Source organism: Triturus cristatus, chromosome 11 (genome assembly GCF_964204655.1).
Source record: "Triturus cristatus chromosome 11, aTriCri1.1, whole genome shotgun sequence".
NCBI classification, from domain to species: Eukaryota; Metazoa; Chordata; class Amphibia; order Caudata; family Salamandridae; genus Triturus; species Triturus cristatus.
Genome location: NC_140594.1, coordinates 530,781,750 through 530,805,215, shown reverse-complemented (window position 1 = coordinate 530,805,215; position 23,466 = coordinate 530,781,750). Strand labels below are relative to the sequence as shown.

At 45.4% G+C, this 23,466-nt stretch overlaps 1 protein-coding gene across 2 annotated transcripts in view; it reads left to right on the top strand.

Annotated features, from left to right (window-relative positions):
* HK2 (hexokinase 2) overlaps positions 1-23,466 on the top strand; it is a 148,383-nt gene that overhangs the window by 51,414 nt on the left and 73,503 nt on the right. For both annotated transcript variants that reach the window (XM_085633421.1, XM_085633422.1), the window contains exons 3-4: positions 2,857-3,005; positions 4,069-4,188. In XM_085633421.1, coding sequence (XP_085489547.1) covers positions 2,857-3,005; positions 4,069-4,188 — 269 coding nt within the window. The remainder of the gene's footprint in view (positions 1-2,856; positions 3,006-4,068; positions 4,189-23,466) is intronic.

Below are 23,466 nucleotides of genomic sequence, written 5' to 3'. Positions count from 1 at the left end.
GCAGTTGCAGGTTGGAGTTTTCAGTCTCTGCTCATTCACCCCACCCTTTCCGAGTTCTGGTACGAGTTGGAAAGGGTGGGGTGACTTACTGAATGCCATATAGCCATGGGCACTGCAAGGCCCGTGTCTGACTTTATCCGTGACTCTTTACCACGTCACAGATTGGGAGGCACTGAGGCGTGCCAGGGGCCTGAGGCCAGGGCGGGGGTTTCACCCGCCCTGTTTAATCTGATGGCTGGTGCAGGCGCAGCAGACATTCTCTCAAGCAGAGCTGCCTCAGGCTGCTGCTGGGTGGCATTTTCTTTTCCTACCCAGAGTGAATACAGATTATTATTCACTTTTTGTATAACAGGGAGGTGTAACCCCGGAGCCCTAATGGGAAACCAGCCACTGCTGTTGACCAAATTAGAGAATGAGAAATAAGCCCCAATCCCCACAATGAGTGACCGTGCACACTACCTGCACAAATTAAGCATTACTCTTTCCTAAGACTTAGTTGGATGCCATTACCGCCCTGACTCAAAAATTTTAATTTCCTGGCAAATCAGAACTGCCATGCTCAACGTATGTGGGATCGTGCACCTGCTCTTAACGGGCAGGTGCTGAATTTCCCCCAACATTTGTACTCCCTATTGTTTCTTGTGTGTCCCAGGTCTCATGGACCTATATTTGTCTGTCGCTGACCACCACCAAGGGACAGAGCAGCAACATAGTGTAAGTGTCATAGCGTGTACTAGGTCATTATTCATCAGATCCGAGGTATATCTTTTGATATAACACGATTTTGAATTAATGTGTATGGTTAGTCAATTTCCAAAACACAAATTCAGCAACCTCAGAATCCGCATACATAATATCAAACTAACAATTGACCAAGGTTGGTTTCTAAACACTTCTTTAGGGTATCTTTGGTCTGTCACAATATCTCTCTTCCTGCAGGCTATAACATTCCTTGTCCATTCCAACATCCCTCTTACTTGCCCCATGGCGATGTCACACTTTGTAGCTGATAAATGGTCAGCCGACCTGTCGGCCGCAACCCTTACTGCTTTGAAACTTACACTGTCCCTTCCCAGAGAACCTGTTCTGCTTGTCTCACTTCTTCCTTTACATTCCCCAGCTGCTTCACTTCACAGGACATTAGGTTATGTGGCTACTCTATCAGTTATCCTTGTTCACCTACATCTCCAAAATGACGTGCGAATGTCACAAAAACCTTTTTAGTAATGAGCTTTACCCTTTGTACTGAATTTAAACATCATTGGGAATTGAGGCAACCTATCACTTTAAATCACCACCTCCAAGAAGAGCAGGACTGACTCTGACCATCTTCCGAAATGTCCCACGGAACCTTCAATGACGACCTTTTAATTCTGTAGCAATCACAAGACTAGCCAAAGCTGAAGACTCAAAGTTTGGCGGCTCCCATGTTCTGCCGTTCGGCTCTTCCTTTTCTTTACGTTTCCTGCCTCCATCTTGTCTGTTGCCGCCTCGACTTGCCAGTCAGCCACCCCTGTCCCTAACAGACGGGCATAGTGCTGGAATGTCTATGTTGATCGACTTGATGGAGAAGAAAATGAATAATGTAGGGCTACTAAAACTGTTATCAAAAACTGAATATCCTTTCCATTGTTTACAAAAATCGAATTAGATGTCATGAAGACTGATATTGCTGGCACTTTGTCCTTCTTTGTATTTGAAAAGCATCCTTCCAATTCTAAAATCTGCAATGCGGCAACATGGGCATCTCTTCCTGACTTCGGTGGATATTTCTATTAAGAGACTAGTTTCAGAGCAGATCTTTCTCTATTTATTTAAAACTTGCTTGACCCCATGTTGCAGTTACATTACACATGAGCCCCTTCTTACTAATGTTCTGCAGTAGTTTAAGAATTCATGTAGAGCAGAGACTGTTGGGCCTACAAATATTTTTAGTAGTAGGTCATTTTTAACTGTACGGTTCTTCTAAGTACCTACATCTCACCATCATGAGGGTGGGCATTGGTATTCCTCCATGAGCATCGCACAAGTAAGTGTTGAGTAAGAGGCGCTCCTACTTGGTTGCTTTTTACTGCAGTGGCGAGGATGCACGGCCAACAATCCGGGCCGGATTTTTGCATGGGCCTACTGGGCCCAGGCCCAGGGAGACAGTCTTTAGAGGGGCGCACGGAGCGGTCTGTATTAAAGTCCCTCTTGACACCAATGATGCAGACTAAACTGCGTTTAATAATTTTTACTTGCCTCTGGTGCCGTTCTACAACCAGTCAACCCCCTTCCTACCCCTCCTTTCTCCCGCTCACCCTCCTCACCACACAAAACCAACAGCACCATTTGGCCCACCACAGCAAATTGGCACTAGCGTGATCTAGCTACCACTGTGTGTGAATCGGAATATTTGGGGATGTGCCGAGAAGTTTGTGCTTAGAGGGTCGTTACTGCTTTGATGTGTGACTGAACTGTAAACACAAAATGGACCCAATGCTGCTTCATTTTATTCACCTTCTGCAGCCAGGCCGTCGAATCTCTTTCCGCCCAGGGCGCTTTCTGAGCAACGGACGTCTCTGCCAACAATTGCATTCACAATGCACTTTTTTCATATCTTTTAATTAATTTTTCTGACCTGCATAAAGAAAGTTGATTTCTGAAAGGGGACTATTGATAAAAAAAAATGTGATTTAGATGGGTATCTGATAAATGTATTCTCAGGTAGGGGTTATTCTAAGTCTCAAAATAAGTGTTTCACATAGTTTAATATTGTGTTTATGGGGAGATGCTTGTTGCATGGTAGATCAGCAGTTTTTGATTTTTCCAGTATTAAATGAGAACTCTACTATTTTTACTGCTCTTTTACAACAGAAAATGGTGAGTTCTTGGCATTGGATCTTGGAGGAACTAATTTTCGAGTATTGAGAGTGAACGTTTCTAACAATGGCCTCAAAAAAGTAGAAATGGAGAATGAGATCTTTGCCATTCCAGATGACCTCATGCGTGGCAGTGGCTGCCAGGTATGTATCTTTTATCATGAAAAAATCACCAAGCAAAAATCTGTCAGTTAACATCTTAAGCTCCATTGGGTATTGCTACATCACCAAAGATGTTAAACACCACAGTGACTAATACATTTTGTAATTTTATTGGATATTCACTATTTTAACAATGTATATCAAATAATTAGTAGTTTTACAGACCTTTGGAGATTGGTAGCTGAGAATCTGGAGAGCAAGGTGTGATATTGAGGTATAAAAAGAAGTTTAGCTCTCAATCGCTTCTCTAAAAGTGGACATTTTGATTCATTTTTTGAAGCTAGCTTGGTAAGAGATACTTCTGAAGTCAGGGTTTGTGCTGCATAGCCTTGTAGCGTTGTTAACTAAAGGTTTCGTTCGTGGGCTTATGGGCTCTTCCTGATAGCTGGTAGGCCCACGTGGTGGAGAGCACTCCAGTTTTACTCGCATCCAAGAGCTGTACACTTGGGGAGATGCTTTATATAGTTGCATTATTATTTTAAAAAACATTTCCTGACCGAACGGTGGCTCTGTAAATGTGATGGTGAATTGAAATGCTCCGATGTAGAAAGATTTTTGAAAATCATACCACCAAATATTTACATCTTACTTTAGCTGTGAACTGGCACTAGCAATCCACAAAAGATGGCTGTATTGGGTGCATAAACATACACGGTGGCCATCTTGTAATGGTTTAAAAAAAAAAATCCATTACAGGGTAGCTACCATGTAGGCACTCGCGTGCACAGTGGCCATCTTTTAATGGATTTTCTGAAAACATAAAAAAAATCAATTACAAAATGGCTACTGTGCATGAGCAGGCGTGCTTCGCAGCCATTGGTAGGGTGGGTGAATTGACCAATCGAATAAGTCTCTGCCCGGTAGCAAAGGAGTGATTTATTGACTTTGCCAATGCTTGTTGCAAACTTTTATGTATTGCTTGTTGTGATGCTTTGTCAGTGTTTTCACACACTTCAAAAGCTAGAATAATATGCTAGCTAATGACAGTCACGTCAGAATACCGAACTCTGAAAGTATATTTAATCAAATGTTTTTTTGTTCCTAGCTCTTTGACCACATTACTGATTGCTTGGGGAACTTCATGGACAGATTGCACATTAAAGAAAAAACCCTTCCCCTTGGATTCACCTTCTCGTTTCCATGTCATCAGACCAAACTGGACGAGGTAAGGAATGAGTGCCTTTATTGTTAAGCACTGCCATTTAGTGGAAACTGTGCTAATAGAAGTCGCTCCCCCTTCCCCCACTCGGCTTACATAGCAACTTTTTTTCTAGTTGAAATCTTTTATCTAGTGTTGCTGCTATCTGCAGTTGTGTTTGTGAAGATGTTTTTCTGGTTTAACGTGTGATGGATCTTGTGCAGGAAAGCTGGGCAAAAGGCTACTAGCCCTGCCTCGGGCATCGAGGGCGGAGTGGTGGGGTGGGGGGTTGCATGGCACGTGTGCTATTTTCACATGTTGGCCAGCCGTTGTTTGATTGCACTGCCAATGATGACTTTCAGTTTTTGCACTCCACCCGTATTTCATTGATCCAGCACTGATATTGGACTCCATAGTGAGAGGTGCACCTTTTTCATGTTATGCATGTTTCAGCACCACATATAGGATGAGAGGGAAAATAATCACCCTCATGTGACAGTACTGCATAATTATTAATTTATTTGTTCTCTATGCAGCTCACGCACTCGCTAGGAGTGCCCCAAAAGCTCCCAGGGCACTGCCAAACAGTCATTCAATTGCGATACCTAAGACCCGACAGACACCACACCACTGCAGTGTACCGCATATGTATTAGTGTGCCTGTCAGACCCTCCGCCATACCAGCACGCTTGCATTTTTTGTGTGACCTGCAAGATTGGATTTTTCAGAGTGGGTGAAATACTCAATCTCTCCTTATTACCTGAATAATAAAATAGATATCCGAGATGGCTACTGTAAGAAATGTAATTCCTGGTTAGCTGAGGTATACACCGAGGCCATGCATGAACCACTCCTCTAGTCTGGGGACGCTGGATATACACTAAAAGATAACCTGTGCTCACCCTCTGGTAACGTTTGCTCGGAGCAGTCAGGCTTATCTAAAGAGGCAATGTGTAAAGTATTTGTGCAACATACACAATGAATACACCACAAAGACTCCATACAGGTTTATAAAAGTAGACTATTATATTACAAACAATACAAGATTAAAACTGCTAAATAAAATCCAATGTATAGAAGTTGAGCTATTGAATTTTAAAGGAATAAATGCAATAAAACACTTAGAAGCAAGTAGCGCTAAAAGTTACTTTAGGTTGCGCTGTACCAAGGCAGTGTCAAAGTTCGGGCCAACAGAGATGGAGCACTGGCCGGCTATAGGATCCACGCAGGCCCTGATGAACAAAGTACCTTTCCTGGTCGCAAACAGCAAAATATATCGATGCCAAGTCCCGCAGGATGCGTCTAGTTCCGAAGATGGGTGCCAGAGTTGAGAGGCGTCGAGGGATGAGACACTGTTGAGGTGATGCGTTGATCTCGCCAAGCTGCAGTGGTGGTAATACTTTCCGATGCGCCAATCTCTGGAGGTAAAGCGTAGGTTCGGAGGCGATTTTACTCCCTAAATTGGGATGATGCGCCGGTACTATAAAATGCAGACAAGAAATGCATCTAGATCTGTATTGCAAGTATCTGAGCCACTTTAAGTGATCCAGGCATAGGAGCAGAGGTAGAGAATTTAATATCCTTGAGTCTCAAGCAAGAGGAGGCAAGCCAACAAGCCCTTGAAGGTCACTTGGAGTGAAGCCAGAATCCCGCTCTCCTTCAGCAGAATCGGAGAGCAGCAGGTGGCAGAGCAACAAACAGAAAAGCAGGCCTTTCATATCAGTAGTCTAGTTTAGTCCTTTAAGCCGAACAAAAGTTCTTCTGGCAGAGCTTAGTTACAAGTCCAGCAGTGTCTGTTTTAGGGGGTCGGAGACCTAGTATTTATACCCAAAAGTGCCTTTGATGTGGGGATGACTTCAAATTAGCTATCTGAAGTGCACAATGATCCCTTTCAATCTAGTCCTGTCTGTCAGGCTATCTGTGGGGGTAATCAGTCCTTTGTGTGAGGACAGGACATAGCCTATTCAGGTGAAGCATTGGCCCCTTCATACCATCCTGCCGAAGCAAGGCCATCAGAATGCAGATGTATGTAAATGTGCACTCAGACACACCTATCCTTCCTGTGTTGTGGCGGTCTAGAGGGAATACACAAAGTGTAGTTGTCACCTACCCCAGATCTTTATTGGAGACAGGCTGCCAGGCACACACAGCAGTAAGTGCAGAGCAATGTCCACTTTCTAAAAGTGGCCTTTCTAAAACAATGTTACATACAACTCGCCAGTAAGGAGGATTTATCATTACAATTCCAAAGATATGAAACATGAAAAAGCTACTCCTCTCTGATCATGAATTGCAGCCTAAAAGTGTATTAAGAATTTCCCAATGCTAGCCTATGAGAGGGGTAGGCCTCCCAGTAGTGGAAAGCAAATGTGCGTGTTTGTCACTACCAGGAGATGTGAAGATTAAACACACATGACCTACCTTTCACTCTCACAGCACCCTGCCCTTAGGGTTTCTTAGGGCCTACTTTAGGGGTGTTATATGTAAGAAAAGGGGAGTTTAAGGCTTGGCAAGTAGTTTTAAATGCCAAGCTGAAGTGGCAGTAAACTGCACAGAGAAACTGCAGTGGGAGGTCTGAGACTGGTTTGAAAGGCTACTTATGCGGGTGGCACAATTAGTGCTGCAGGACCACTGGTATAAGTAACAAGGGAACCCGATATAAGTAACTAAGGACCGCCGTATTTATAAATTGCGCCGCTTCGATCTGCCAGATCACGCGGTTCAAATCCAACGCGCACCATAATCAGCTGATTTTCGGCTTCCAGACCGTGACACGCCTCCTGATTCCACAGCGTGCCTTCCAATTATTTCTCCCCTTGTGTCATTGCGGCACTTTCACCACAGACAGCACAACCAGCTGTCACCCTACATCGAGACTTAGACGCGCTTCCCTGACTCCATAGCGGGCAATCCCATTCTAACGATATTGCAACTTGACTGCCCAGACCAAGCCGCATTCACCTGGAGCAGGAAGGACATCACTTCCTCGAGATCTGATTCACCAGCCCCTCATTTTCCTTCCCCTCCCCTTTCCCACCGAGGCGTTTTAATTCTACCAGGCATTACTCTGTTGACATATCCTTTAGTCCTGATGATGATCCCTGTATAATAGGAGCTTGGGATCGAAACGTTACGTCGACTTGTTTTAATAGTTCCACATTATGGCAATTGTTTAAATGTACTGTGGATACTATTGGTTAGAGCTTATCTGAAGTCACTCATTGTATTGTAAGCCCCCATGACCGCTCCAAAATGTGTTTGCCTGTTATCAATTTTTAATTGCCTCTAACTTCTTGGCCTTTCTCTTTCTTCTCTTGTTTGGAAACTCGGTACAGGACTGTGCCCTTGTTTCATCAGCTCTTTCAATTTTTGCTTATATTTTCTTAAATATTCAAGATTAAAAGCTCCTCTGTCCGGCTGGACACAGGAGGAAATCACATAGGTCTCATTGAAGTCTATGTAGAATTTTTACTTCCTAACTCAAAATAAGCTAGGGACTATTGTTAACAAAATAAGCAGGACCACTAGTAGCATTTGAAGTGCAGGCCCTGGGTATGTGGTATACTATTTTAGAAGGGACTTACCAGTACAACAAATATGCCAATCAGGTATACACCAATGTCATCATGTTTAGGGGAGAAGCACATACACATTAGCACTGGTTTGCAGTGGTAAAGTGCTCACAGTCCTGATGCCAACAAAAATAATTTGCGAAAACAGGAGGTTAAAGGCAAAAAGTCTGAGGAAAGACCACCCTAAGGATGCTAGCTCCAACAGCTACCATGTGACTGCTAATCTATATTAAAATTTAGACTTTTGACAGTTCTCAGATGGCTCCCAGGCTTAGGTGTTTAAAACAAAGTATATTTGTAACTGCCTATCCTGCCCTGATAGGTAGCAGGAGCAAGTGTGTGCTGCGGCCTCAAGACACTGCTCCTAGTTGAGCTTGAGTGAGCATTCAACTCTGTACACTGGCCTTCCCTTCGAGCTGTGCTCGAGCAGATGTAATTTGGCTCGCGTTAGAGGCTGGGTTTCCCTCCTCCACCCTGACCAAAGCCCACAGCTCAGCGTAAAGGGAGCCCTATAACATGGGACGAGCCTCCTGACCAGAGGGCCTGCATTGTCGATACTCTCTTTCTCCCCCCCCCCAGTTCCCTATACCACCTATTGTGGGATTGCCAAGTGGCGAGGAAATACTTGGAGGGGATCAATGACAGGATGAGGTAGGTGCTGGGACTCCAACTGGAGCCAACCCCAAAGTGATATTTTTGGGGATCATGGACGAACTGGGGGGCTTTGTGTCACGCGTATTATCCTGCCTGTGGCATACCTGGTAGTCAAAAAGGACCTGACCCGCTATTTGAGAGACCAATCTGCCCCTCCCTTTCATGAGTGGGAGAGGGGAATGGCCTATTGTACTTCCATGGAAAAGTTGGTATACAAGGCACGTGGGGTCACCCATAAGTATGAACTTATATGGGCACCTTCGAGGGGTAATGATTTTGGGTCTGACAATGTTCCCCTGGTGAGTCGAAGGGATCACCCTGTCTGATGGGTCAATAAAGATCACTGATTCCCATTTCCCTACCTGTTTTTACATGCCCCCTTACAGAGCTCGAAGGGTACTCATGAGACTGTGTATTGATTGTTGTTACTAACCTGGAACACTTATAAAGTACTGCTGTATATCTTTTCTATCTGTGCCGCCGCTATGCCGCTGAGGCTGTAAACGTGACTGCGTCATTGGTCTGTTTTGTTTTCTATTATTATGGTGAAAATCAATAAAGTGTGTTAGTAGGAAAAAAAGATTGAGAGGCAAAATGGCTCGTGCCACTGTAAACTCCAGACCGAATTACAAAAACGCCTTCTTCCAGGAAGCCAAACAATTGGAATTCAGCCTTTTTAGATATTTTAAAATTCTGATGTTGGACTTATTACAGGATACAGGTGGCACAAGTGTAAAGAAAATGCATGAAGAAACTGGTATTGGCTGAAAGTACAAAATCTGATTCAGTTTGTGTGCTCGTGCCTGGTGCACAGGTTTGCATATGCCTGACCACCACTTTGAAAGATAAAATCCTTCTGCCACGAATTACCAGAAGCCAGCGGTCTGCTAACAAAGGCTCCATATGCCCTCTCCAGTTCTGCTGTGCCATTGTAGGCAGTGCTAACTTCTGCAGCTCAAGTGCTCACTTGTGTAATTTCTTTGTGGGCACAGTCCAACTCAAACTAACCTTTTGAAAGCTTGGTTCACATTAAAGCCCCCCCCTCTTGCTTCGTGATCTGGAGAAGGTGGTTATGGACCGGGATTCAGGAAAGAGCTTTAAACAACCAGACCTGTAGTAATTTAAAGTGATTTTATAAGTTCCATCAACCTTATTCTCATCATCCAATGGCGGAAGAATTATTTTCTGAAAGTGGGCACAAATAGTAAATCTCTGCCTGGTTAAATTCATTCTAGCCAGTTCAGCTAAGCATATATTCGCATCTAGAGTCTCCTTTTAGGTGTAGTGTGCTTAATAAGTTTACTGGACTATCCTGCCAAGCTCCCACAAAAGACTCCTGTAGACCAAGTGACGACATCGCTGGTTTTTAGGTCTCGGCTGCGAAGGCTGCGCTTGCGCAGTCTAGCTCCGAGATTTAATGACTTGGAGAAGAGGGGCTTGAACCCGCCCCTCTTCTCCCCTGTTCTCCATTGGCTGGCCTCTAGAATGCTGGCCAGCCATTGGAGAAGAGGTCAGTCATTCCGATTAGGCCCCGTCCTTTTCGGATCAGGGGGCGTGTTTTTTGCAAGAAGTCTCATTCTCTCCTCCAGCCAATGGCTGGAGGAGAGAAAAGACAAACACGCCCCCGAATCCGAAAATGCCGCTGCCTTTCTCCGAGGCATTTCTGCTCTGCCTCGGAGAAAGGCGGTGGTGTCTTCCGGTGCCCTCTTTACTTGTTGGCTTACAAATGGGGTCTGTTGGCGACGCACACACACACAGACAGTCCAGGACACGTTCAAGACGATTCAAGACGATTTCCTGTTAGGAATAAGTCTCCCACGGGCAAATTAAATTCTTTCCATAGTGCGTCATCAGTCTAAAAGGGGGAGGCTGTCACTGGCAAGCAGTGGGCTAACCAGAATTATTGCAATTTTAGAGTGAAGTGAGGGGTGGGTGGGGGAGATGGGACCCACCCCCTCCCCCCCCCCCCGCCCACAAATACCTTTTCCACAAACCATGACCCAATGAAAGTTTAAGTGTGAGGCAGAAAAGCTCCCCAAGGGTTACAAATTGGTCAGGCTTGTCTCGGCCAGGGAGGGAAGGGCGGGCTTTGGAACTTTGCTCCCGCCCGCTGCTAATGCCTCTTGAATCCAACATCCTGTTATTCCAGTAATGCGATATCTGTGCGCCTGGCTGGGGTGAGGTGCGGGGCGGAGAGGGGGCGCCCGGAGAAAGAATAGTGGGAAAACTTCATTTGAGGGAAAACATATTTTGCTAGAAATACGTGTATCTCACGAGAACAAAGAAATGCATTGGACCTTAGAATTGACATGAAGTCCAATGTTTATGGTGTAAATGTCATATTTATTATACAATATACTGTGAAATAACTTTATTAAAGCAAAGTTATGGTTCCTATCTGACATGCAAAATAATATGAAATAAGAAACTGTAAAAAATCCAATACACAACGTCCGCCGAAGAAGTGTCATGGTAACCTTACAAAACTTTAAAAACACCTCAGATCCCCCAGTTACAGGTCGTTACGCCGCCATGACTCTCCATATGCTCTGCTCACAACTTCATACGTCACAGATTACATTATTGAGTGCAGAGCCCTGCTAAACGCGGGAGCGCACCCACTGCTTCGCTTGGACATGGTGGAAAGAAAGGTACGATAAACCACCTCATCCCGCACCCTCCCCCTTTGCAAAGAGAAAGGAGGATACATCGCTGCCAAGTTTCACAAGTCTATGCGTGAGGGGCTGCTCTACTCCGGATTTTGTCCTATATTATAATGAAAACAAGCATTGGAATTGCAATAGTCTCACATTTGTTTGAGTTAGAGCTATTGGCATTTTAAGTGGCAATGTCGTTTACTTGTGTGTTAGGTAGTTTATATATGTGGTGTGTAGTGTGGTTATGTTGGTTGGATTGAATTAGTTGTGGAATTGTGGGGCGTAGAATTGTATGTGGTGTGGATTTGAATTCTGTTGTGGAATTATGTGATTTGGTGTGGAATTATGTGGTTTGGAATGGATTTGTGTGGCGTTGAATAGTGTGGCATTGAGTGAAATTATGTTGAGTGTATTTATGTGGATTGGTTTATGGCGTTGAATGCATTCATGTGGGGTGTGCATGTGGTATTGAGTAGCGTGTAATTCGGTGGAGTTGAATTATGTGGTGTTGAGTGGTATTATGTGGAGTGTAGGTGTAGCATGAGTATTGTGCCTGTGTTGGTGCAGTGGGAGCATTGTACCTGTGTGCATATCTGGTGGGCATTGTGCCTGGTTGGGTGCAGAGTCAGAGATGTGCCTATGTGATTGTGGGGAGAGAGGTATACCTATGTTAGTGTAGTGTGAGAGGTGTGACTGTGAGTGCAGTAAGAGGTGTGCTTGGCTGAGTGCAAATTGAATGTCAGAGTAGAAACTTTGCTGTGACTTTCGTGAGTTTGTAGTGAGTATGGTGCTTGCAGTATGAATGTCTGCTGTACTCGTCAATGTAGGGTAATAAAAAAAACAAGGCATTTTTACAAGATTTAAAACAGCTGCACACTTGATTGCACAGAGATCTGCCATGAAAACACAAATACTATTTCATCACTCAGCCTCTTTTCTGCTCTACCAAAGTGAAACAAGCATTTACAATGCAACGGTCTCGGCATTGTTATAGTTAGAGCTATTGGCATTGCTCATGACAATGCCGTTTCTTTAAATGTTTTAAAAACAAAAAACATAAGCAAAAATAATGTCATGAGCAATGCCAATAGCTCTAACTTTACCAATGCCGAGACCATTGCATTGTAAATGCTTGTTAGATTAGATAATGGCCCGCAAGATTAACCAACTTGTTCCCACACAATTTAGTGGTTTCTTTTATACATCGCAATGTGAAACCTGTAAGACCTGTTTGACTGCCTCTTGCATCACCTAAAATACTTCAGATTAGGCTTACTAACCAAGCAGCTAGACGACTGTTATGACGAGTAGAAACCAGCACTGACAAAGCCAATAGGTCCCGCTTTTGGGACCCTATAAGTGTTTAGTCAGAGCTATTGGCTTTACCATTGTCTTTAGGCTGTGTTGTAGAGAAACATGGGTGCTGGGCAGCATGTTGATAAAAGGTAGATAAATAGATAGTGGCATAAAAGATGTCTCGATAGATAAAAGATACCTACATTCATAGGTAGGAGATAGATATATAAAAAAGAGATGGATAGATAACAGATAGTTAAGAGATGGATACTAAAAGATAGATAGCTAGACAGATAGGTAAAAGATAGATAAGAGAAAATATAAATAAAAGATATATAAAAGATTGGTATTTTTATGCAGCGCTATATGTATACACAGCTGGGATTGTCCAATTCAATGTAAAATATGCTTCCACAACACGTTCCTCCAGAATAAAGGCTGAGAACGTATGTCTAGCATTACCTGACATGAAACTGCTGTTTGCAGAAACGGGGCTCCTGCTTACTTGAATTCCCAACAATGCGCTTATTTTATATATGGAACGAATAATAAATAATCAACCAAGAGGCCCCAATCAACACGTATAGGTATGTATGGAACCGAGATGTACACAGATAAAATGTGATCCTGGGGGTTGCTCAGTCTTTTCCTAGGTGCTATGCCCACGGGTGCAAAGGATCCATGCAGCCCAGTTCTGGCGAGAGGGAGTGCCGTCCGTCTTTCAAAATATTTATTTCAGTGTTGTACATGGGATCTTATAGAAAACAATGCACTTGCCTTGTCCAGTATGTTCAATTTTCACATAGCAAAGGGAAATAACCCGAGCTTGAAAATGTGTTGATTGATAGATTGATATACAGTGATCAAAGCTGAAATGCTCAAAAACAATGACATGAACTGACCAATGTGTTTTTTTTTCCTTTGACATTCGAGAACAAAGAGTTTACCTATGGCTAAAAGGAGCAATTGGTGTTGTAAATGACAATGTCCTTTACCCATCTGTTTTGGTTTGGTTTGGAGTGGAGTGGATGTTTGTGGTTAAGGGTAGAATTATGTGGATTGGATTGCAATGGTTCAGTGTGGAATTGTGTGGGGTGGATATGTGTAGTGGAATTATGTGGCATGGTGGATAGATATGTTTTGCAAAGTCAATGGGTTTTGCCTTTAAAAACGCACGCTATGGCTTTACCAATCTTTGTTTGCATTGGCCTGCTCAAACTCCAAAATTGCCAATTTTGTGTGAGGGAACTTGCGCTATTTGTCCGCATGGCTGCGACTGGATATTAACTGAAGGAAATCATGTGGATAACGCCCGCAAGGGGTGTATATAATTTCAGCGGCTTGGAGATTGAGCTGCTCACTGTGGGAAAGCGGAACCAGTTCGACAAAAGCTAATGGGGCACATCTCTACAAAGCCATGCCCGAGACTTGTGCATACAGCAGGGAGACCCTGCACAGATTTAGCTGTATTATTGGGGTTTGGTCTAGGTGTAGTGAGACAAATAACCTGAATGGAGTTCTGGGAGTGTGCAGTAGTAAAGCTGGTAAGTAGGGTTGCGTCTTTCTGAGAAAAAAATACCGGCCATTTGTTTACTTTTTCCTATATTGGAAGGGTCAATGCCTGGTAGGTGAAAAATAAATTTGTGTAAAATTCACAGTATTCTTTTGTACCATGGCAGTTGTTCCTCGGTTTTAATACTGATTTAGACAGTTGAGTGATTTCTTCATGATTACTTTTTTTTTCGTTAAAAAGTCCCTATAAAAAAAAAAAAAAAAAATGTTTTTACTTACTTGGACATAAAAGTACATGACAAGCTGGTAATGCACGGGTAAAGAAAGGCAGTAATTCGAATAATCATGGATGTAAAATTGTTCCATGTGTGGCGTTACATATATTTTGGAGAAACTGGAAGATAGTGAAAAAAATGTGCCAGGGGCGTGGCCAAGCAAGATGGCTGTACGAAGGTGATTCGTGCGGGCTCCGCTGTCAGTTCGGCTGTTTCGGGCGGTTACAGAAGCCCAACGTAGTGAATAAACACCGGAACATGTACCAGAATGTGATGAGTCGTGGGTGACTGGCGAAAATTACTGGCAGACAAGGGAACAGAAGAGTTCAGGACGGAGTGGAGTAGAGGTGCCAATTAAAATGGCGCCGTCCTGTCGCGTCTGGCAAATCTAACGCATGAAGGAGAAGACAGGCGGAGCGGTATCTGGGACGGAGACACAAGCATCTGTCCAAAGTCGGAAGTTATGGAACAGGACCCGAGTGCCCCGGAGAAGTCAACGGCCGCTAATAGCGGGAAACTGGAGTGCGGCAGAGGGGGTGAGTAGGATGGAGAGGTTCCCACAAGGGTGCAACAGCCTATAATCGCCAAATAAAGTGAGGTGCTACAAGAGAAGCAAGGTTGCACCGAAGGTGGTCAGCTTCCACCCTCCCCGTCCCGCCTGAGCCCAAAATGGCGGACGAAGTGCTCCACCAAGGAGTTTCCACTTGAGGTGCCTGAGAAAGTGGTGGGAGCACGCTTGGACTCCCTGAGAACACATAGGGGAAAGGACATGTGGTCCAGGCGCATGGTAAACCCGTGGCAAAATGTCATGCCTGACCCCAAGAGTCATTTACCACAAGGAGCTACAACTCTCACACTGGTGAGCAGTCCCAAAGGCTTACACAGGAAGTTAACAAGGAAGCAGGTCAAGGCATGGAAACTTGGTCTGGGCAACCCAATGAGCAGAGGTGTCAGGGAATCCCTTGTAGACGGTGGAGACCGCATCTATACCACCCAAAAAGTCCACAGCCAAGGTATCAAACTACTTCACACCCACAGAGAAGAAACAAGCTCCAGAGCAAGGGAGGGCCGAATCCAGCAGGTTGCTGACTAAGGAAGATCTGTTGGCGTCCTTGAAGGACTTCAGGACAGAGCTACACACAGAATTAAAAGGTGATCTCCAGGCCTCCATGGATCAACTGAAGGCAGAACTTGTCGGAGAGGATGACCTCACTTCAACAAGATGTGGACTCCATAGGGTTATGACTGGTTGAGACAGAGGCCCAAACTCAATAACTCGACCAAAGAGTGATGGACACTCACAACAAAGTGCAGATCCTACATACTCTGCTTCAGGTGACCCTGTTAAAGAACGAGGACTTGAAAACAGATCCAGGAGAGACAATATTCGCATCAGAGACCTGGAGGAGAGAGCAAAAGGGCCAGACCTTGAGGCTTTTGTATAGGAGCTATTTGTAGAGATCCTCTGGCCAAAACAAATGAAGATAAAAATAGAAAGAGCTCACAGGGTTGGGCCGGCGGCATCTGAAGAGAGAAGACTTACTCGGGTCATACTAGTTAAGCTCCATTTCATTTAAGGTTAAGGAAGCGATACTACAGGAGTCAAGGCAAAAAGATTCAATCTCCTTTCAGGGTTTCGCATGCTCATTGTTCCAGGACCTGGCACAGGCGACCCTACAACGCAGGCACTCATTTCGGGATCTCGCAGAAAAACTGAGGGCTTAACGTGTGAGATACCGTTGGACTTATCCATTTGGATTAGATAATTCTAATGGGGGCTTTTAATCTGAACTGGCACTCGTCGGATAGTACCCACCCTCACAGATCCACAGGAGGGAGTTTCCCTAAAACACTGAAACATACATTCCACGATCTGGGTCTTTTGGATGCCTGGGGATCTCTCCACCCAGAAAGATTTTACTTATTTTTCACATGTTCTCCAGACTTATTCTAGACTGGACTATGTTTTTGTTTCACAGGGGATGCAGGGTATACTCCAGGATGCTAAGATTCTCCCTATATCACCGTCAGACCATAGCCCGGTCACTGTAAGTCTGTAATGGGGGGGAAGGTGCAGGGCCCAACTAGAAGGTATTTTCCAGTTTCTTTGACCCGGGCGGGGTGTTAGGGGATGAGCTGACGGTTGCAATCAATAATTTTTTTCAGTTGAACAACCAGACTGTCACGACATACTTTAACAACTGGGACGGCTTCAAAGCTTTGGTGCGAGGCAAGTGTATCTCATTGGTCTCTGCGCTATATAAACTGAAGCAAAGGATGGAGCTCGAGGCCGCGTTGAGTAGCACGGAATGCGACTTTAAAAAGAATCCCACGCGGAGTTTGAAGCGCCTGATAAGTGCCCTAAAAGGGAAGCTCAGCACCATCTATACCAATAGAACGGAATTCACTTTGAGAATGCGCCATAGCGCATATGCATAGGGAAATAAGGTGGGCTCATACCTGGCGTGACAGTTGCGAGGAAAAAAGGGAACAGGAGTACGTCGGGGGTATAAGTAAGGAGGGAGGGGAGATAGAACATGACGATACGAGCAAGGCCGACATTTTTGGTGACTTTTACCAAGAGCTTTACAGAGCAACTCCCCCCCCGATCTCACAGCTCAGATGAATTACCTGGACATGCTTACGCTCCCAGCGTGGACGGATCAGCTAGACCCTCCGATTTCCGAGGAGGAAGTGGGACAAGCAATTTCAGCACTAAAGCCCCAGAAATCACCTGGGACGGATGGCCTAATGGCGCATTTTTATAAGACCTACGCGCCGGAACCGATCTTCCACCTGCCTGAGCTTTTCAATGAAATAGCGACAGGGCAAAAGGTGTCTCCCTCTATGGCAGAGGCTCTGATTACAGTAATACCTAAGCCAGGGAAAGATTCTCAGCAGTGTGCCTCGTATAGGCCGATTTGCCCTCTTGAACTTGGATGCTAAACTTTATTCGGCTGTATTGGCATCCCGATTAGAGCACCTTATGCCAGATATTATCCACTCTGATGAATCGGGGTTCATAAAAGGGAGACAAACGCATGATGATATTTGCAGGACACTGCACCTTATGGAAAAGGTGTCCAAGGTCAGGGTCCCAGCATTACTGGTGGGATTGGACGCAGAAAAATGCCTTCAACAGGGTGGATTGGCAATTTCTCTTCCTCACTCTGAAGAGCTTTGGCGACGCATTTATTAAAATGATCAGAGCTAATTATGCTTGCCCACGCTCGAAAGTACAGGTTAACGGAGCGAGCTCAAGTCCCTTCAAGTTAGCTGGCATCCCTGTCGGGTACCACGACCTATCCCCCTTATTGTTTGCAATAAGTATCAGCTTCGGACATCCCCAGACATCCAGGGTATTAGATTTGGGGGGGGATGAACACAAGGTTTTGCTTTTTGGGGACGCTGTCCTGCTGACTCACTATCCCCAGAACCTCATTATGAGCACTACAGGAGGAGCTGAAGAGCTTTGAAGTCTTTGCGGGCTTTCGAGTTAACTTGGCAAAGTCATCCATCTTAGACTTCACGCTATAGGACAGAGAAAAGTTACTGGTGCAGGGGGAGACTCCGTTCACATGGGCCAAACAGAAGCTGTTCTATCTAGGGATCCAGATCACTCCCAGACTAGAGGTTTTTTTTTTAAGGCGAACTTCCCACCCCTATTCACACAAGTGCAACAGGATCTTAAACGCTGGAAGCCACTGTTCATTTCCTGGTTGGGTCGAATACACTCAATAAAAATGACCGTCCCCACCAAGCTATTATACCTATTCCAAGCGCGGCTGATCAACCTAGACAGAATTTTTACCTGGGGTCCGCTCCATGATCCTACGCTATATTTGTCAAAACGGAAGAGCCTGATTGCCCTTCCACGTATTAAGGCGTCCAAGGGCCGAAGGGGGAGCAGCACTCCCAGATTTTGGGCTATACTACAGGGCGGCCCAGTATAAATAGGGTCCCTTAGTGTCCTACCTCAGAAAAGATCTGCCACTGGCGGTTTGCCCTCCCACAGTGAGGACTCTCCACTTGTTCCAGTTTTAGGTGCACAGAGGGAGGAATCTTCAACAACACCTACTAGTGGGGAGGAGGGGGTGCCCCCAAAGGTCAAGAATGATGAGACGACTCCACGTTACGGATATCCGCATAAGATCGATGAGAGGACAGTTGGGGCTTTTCCACCACAAAGGAGGGGAGATGTTAAAGTTGTATGTAAGTTCTAGAGATGCAAAATTGGCTTAGGACAAGCGATTTTATTATTGTGACTCCTGCTTTGTTAGACACTGTGTTTTCTTTAGCTTGGGGGAGCTGCAGGAGATTCTTGGAGGCTAAAAGCCTGGCTGTATGAAGACAACCAGTTTGTTTCTTCTTTTTTTGCTTTTCAATAAACAGAAGTTTGACAGAAAAAATATGTGCTGTTGCTCCATTAACACAAATCGGCTACCGTGTATGTACTCACACCCCTGTGAACCATGCCCCTCACTAATGCAATCACCAGCATGCTCATTTGTTCATGCAACTGTTTCACTAGTCACCCGTTCGCAGCAGCTTACCCAAGACCCTCCAGGCATACACTCATTTACATTTTCAATAAGGGAGGGAGTGAGTGGTCAAGTATAGGACAGGAAAAAAGAATGAAAACTAGAAAGTGAACAGTAGCTGCGTGTGCAGTGGTGATGTCAAGAATTCCTGTCATGCGAGGGGAGGAAAACGGTAACCAGCGAAAACGGACTACATCTCCCAGGATGCTTAGCGGTTGAGAGGTTCTGTAAACAGGAGAGCTGTTACATAACTCAAGGAAAACACGCCCTTATGTAAAACAGGAGAGCTGTTACATAACTCAAGGAAAACAACGCCCTATAGGAGGAACCGGGAGGTACAACGCTGTCGGATATTGTGTTTACAACCGACGTACCTGCTTAGTGAAGAACAGTGTTCCGGAGTGGTGCTCCAGTAAGGCAAGAACGGAGGTAGGTCGAGTCGTTACTCCCTGGGCCGTGTCTTGCCCCATCGTCACCTGTGAAGGACCCGGAAGCTCTACCGGATAACCATTGAGCTTCGCTTTTTGACTCGGCTGAGTCAAAGCGCAGTGGCGCTTTTGCTGGTTGGAGTCGTAACTCCCAGCCCGACCAGAGAGACAGGGACTGCCAGCTGTAACTCACACCAGGAGGTGTTTGCCGCGTTACAGACTCGGAAGTCCACAGGATCGATCGAGCGGCTGCTCTCGGTTCAGTCTTCTTTGCTTGTGATTGGGGTATCGGTGACGCATCACCAGGAGGTGACTCCGCGTCCCGGTGCAGTCTGAGGAAGAGGTTGAGCGGCTGCTCCCTTCAGGTAGAGACCCCGGCTGGGTGTTTCCCTGACTCCTCGATTCTCCCCAACACTCTTCGTGCCCCTCACAGCCTACCGATTGGCATTGTCGGCCATTTCATTTCTGCCCTCTGTTGGCATACGCCGGGATCGGCGTATATGCAGAGGACGGTTAGGACCATCCGTGCTGTGGGCTGGTAACGTACTTAGCCTGGAGGATTCCAGTGACTATAACCTTTGTTTATTCCTTGTATTATTTTTGCCTTCATTAAAATAACTAAACCTTCACAAGTGGTTGCGTTCTCATTATCGTGTCTGTTAAACGATCCTGAGACGTTCAGGGCGTTACAGGTGACCAGCACCCCTTCAAGAGACCAATAATACCGTGCAGAACACTGTGCAGAACACTGTGCTGCAAGGTCAAGGGCCTTTGAAATGCTTAAAGTTGTCACAGACTGAGGCAGACTCTGGTCCCCACTGCAAATAAATGTTCAATCGTGCACTGGCTTAGAGAAGCAAATATACCCCCTAGAGCAGTGGTCTTCAAATGTTTTAATTCCGCGCCCTCCCAGTGTAGAAAAAAAAATCACCGGGCCCCCCCTCAACATTTTTCACAATTATTCTATTTTGCTGGCAATGTTGAACTATTTCTAGACTTATTTAAACATTGCAGCTAAATTCTGTCACTGTTTTAGAAATGCAAACAAATACAGGATTTCCAAACATGCGATTCTGGTGAGGGAGCCAGGGAGGCCTTACTAATGTGTAATAGTATCCACAGTGTGATTATTCGAAATGGTAGTGGGGGTTTCGGAGAAAATTTGGAGTCCCTTCCCTCTTGACGCCTTCTCCCAGCCAGGATTTAAATGACAAAGGATGTTAATGATGGCCCATTACACACGAGCTTACTGCACCTCATTTTGTTGGGCTAAAACAAAGCATTATGTTTCTTTTGCCCCCCCCCCCCATCACTTGAGGCCCCCCAGTTTGAAGACCTCTGCCCTAGAGCCTCTCAAAGTTGAGAGGCAACAAGTAAACATGGGCTATGCACAGGAGGTACAGACAGCAGTAACGGATACCCCGCTTGAGCTACTCTGAAAGCCCCCTTCCCAAATGGTATCAATTATCGGGTTTGTATAATTCTACATTAAATAAACACCCCGCAAACGTGTAACATGTTACTGCTTTCAATGTAGTGTATGCACAATATTATCATACCTTTATAACTATTGTATATTGAAGTACGCGGAATGAGTGCTGGAAATAACGTGAAAGTACATCTCTAGAAAAGTAATGCTTGCAAACAATACTATTTAAAAGAGGGTGTCGAACAGCGATCGACTTTAGCTTGTGCAAGCCTGGACTTTGAAAGAAAATGCTAAAGTGCTTTAAATCCTAATGCGCCCTAAATAAAAAAATGAACTTTGTTTCCCGGCATTCTTTTATACCCAGAAACTCTTCACAGAAAGCCAGCACTGGCATTTTTACACTCCACTGAACTGCACTGTCCAGTCGGCTGCCTGTATTCGACCAATAAAAGGATGCACCCTGTAGGTGCGGATCCCGGTGTGTTGTAGCAGCAGTGGTGACATCTGCGGCAGATCCAGGCTCCCGAGGGCCCCATTCCTCAGGCCGGCTCTGCTTCCAAACCTGAGATTCATGGCTTTAAAACGCCGTAAGGAATATTAGCCTGTTTGTGCCGTGGAGCAGCAGCGCGGAGGGCAAATAGCAAGATGTAAATGCAGACCGAACTAATTCGAAGGAATATCAGATTAACCCCTATGTTTCTGCAGTTTTCATGAGTTAGGACTCCTCTGTGTTCTTTTAAAATGTCACGCTTTGCTCCTTCTCTGGCACTCGGGTGACTGTTGGATGATGTGTGTAAATGAAAGTGGCCACTAAGTACTGCATGTCCCTAAACCAAGTTTGCACGCAGCTCCTGTACATCTCCTAGCAAATAACTGGAAACAAACACACAATTACAGAAACATTTTTTGAAGAAAGGCAAGGGTCAGGACTGAGTGACTGCTCAGAATCATAATTTATCCATAAGAAAACCAGACGCTGCCAACATAAAAGCCATCCTGTTCTGTGCATGAGGCCGTGGGCAGTCGAGGGAAGAGGGGTGGCGGGAGTGCGAGTCGAGGAAGACCGTCACCCACGCACTCATCACCAGCAGACTGGAATATGGCAATGCACTCTACGCTGACATCAACAAGTCCTTACTGCGGAATCTCCAAACTATACAGAACACCGCGCCCAGACTCTTCCTCGGCATTCCCCCAGCACAAACACACCAGCCAACAGCTGCGGAGACTTCACTGGCTCCCCGTGGAGAAGTCACCTACAAAATCCTCACCCACGCCTACAAATGCCTACACAATTTCGGACCCAAATACCTCAACGACAGAATAAACTTCCTCATACCCAAAAGAAACCTGCAATCATCCAACCTCGCACTGGCTGAAATGCCGCGCATCCATAGAGCCAGAGCAGGCAGAAGATAGGTCTCTCACATTGCAGCCAAGACCTGGAACGAGCTACCGGCAGACTTCAGACATGCCCCCTCCCTCAAGACCTGGCTTTTCGGTTTAACTGAGCGGCGTACACCCCCCCCCCCTCCCCCCCCAGTGTCTTGAGACCCTAACGGGTGAGTAGTGTGCTTATAATTACCTGATTGATTGATTGCTTGAGTGAGGCTTAGGACATGAACCAAGGGGGATACGATGCAAAGAAGAAACTCTGCTGCCTGTGTTTGGAACAAAGGCAATCTCGGACAGCCCTAGAACTCCAGCTGCCTTGGTGCTCTTCCTTGTCTGCCACATTATACACAATGCGCAACCTTGGTTATTGTCGTGCCCACCTTAATAGCGCCAACAGCAGGCATTGCTCAACACTACATGTATCACAGCAGTCGAGGCGAGTATCTTGCATGATCTTTCAAGTTTGAATGGGCTTTTAGTTTCACATCCGAGGAGATCCACATCCATGATGACAATTTAAGCACCTACACCTGCGGCCTAAGCTTAAGAGACTAAACAGCAGTCCCCTGTTCCAACCTCACTCACAGCTGCCATCTTGAGCCTGAAGAGGTCCTTGGTCTGGCCCCCTTTCAAGAAAAGAGCTTCTTGGCCATACATGTGGATGTGCACTTCAGAGACAGCATTGTGAGCTATCGACATAGAGAAGGAACTTGTAACAGGAGCGCCTGATCGACATCTTGGCCAAGAGCATGTCAGTAAGCTACCTTGAACAAAATAATCTTGACACAGACACTGTATAGTCAGACCATCAAGAAAAACCTACCGACTTCCATATTGTACAACTAAGATTGAAATAATAGCACATTACTGAAGCTTCCTTCAAAGTTTGTGTCTCTCATGGAGGATTTTGTTTGGAAGAGCGAGATGCAGGGATGCCGATGGGCCCATGAAAGTCGGGTTGTTTATTGCCCTGGTGCGGGTGCGGCATGCAGTATTGTTATAGGGTGCTGCACCTAGGAGCGTTGACATGTACAACCCATTCCAGAGTTCACTGGGGTGGGATCTTTGTATGTAATATGTCTTGAGGGTAACCTCATGCATCGCCATGTATAGCAGTTTGAGAGGGTGTGCCGTAACATACAGGGCTGTCTACTTTGGGACTGGGGAACTGGGTTTGAGTCTGTGTTGGCTCTCCCTGTCACAAATAAAATTAAGAATTTGGCAAATCTAAACCAAAATACGGAAGGAAAATAAAATTAAAGATGCCAATCAGTGCTACAGCAATGGTTGAATTCCCTTGTTGAACGCTTACAGGATCGGGTGTCTTGGGACTAATTCAAAGACAAGCTAAAGGCACGCAAGTAACCGCTCAAAACACTATGGAACTAGCGGTGCAGAATTTACCTCGGATGGGTGGTGGGGGTTGGGCAAGCAGTGTTGTGGGAGGGGTGATGGCGTGGAGGGTGACGGCACAGGGATATTAAGTAACGAACAAAGCTGAAACAAATGAAGGGGCTTCAAACACGAAGTAAACTTAGAACACATA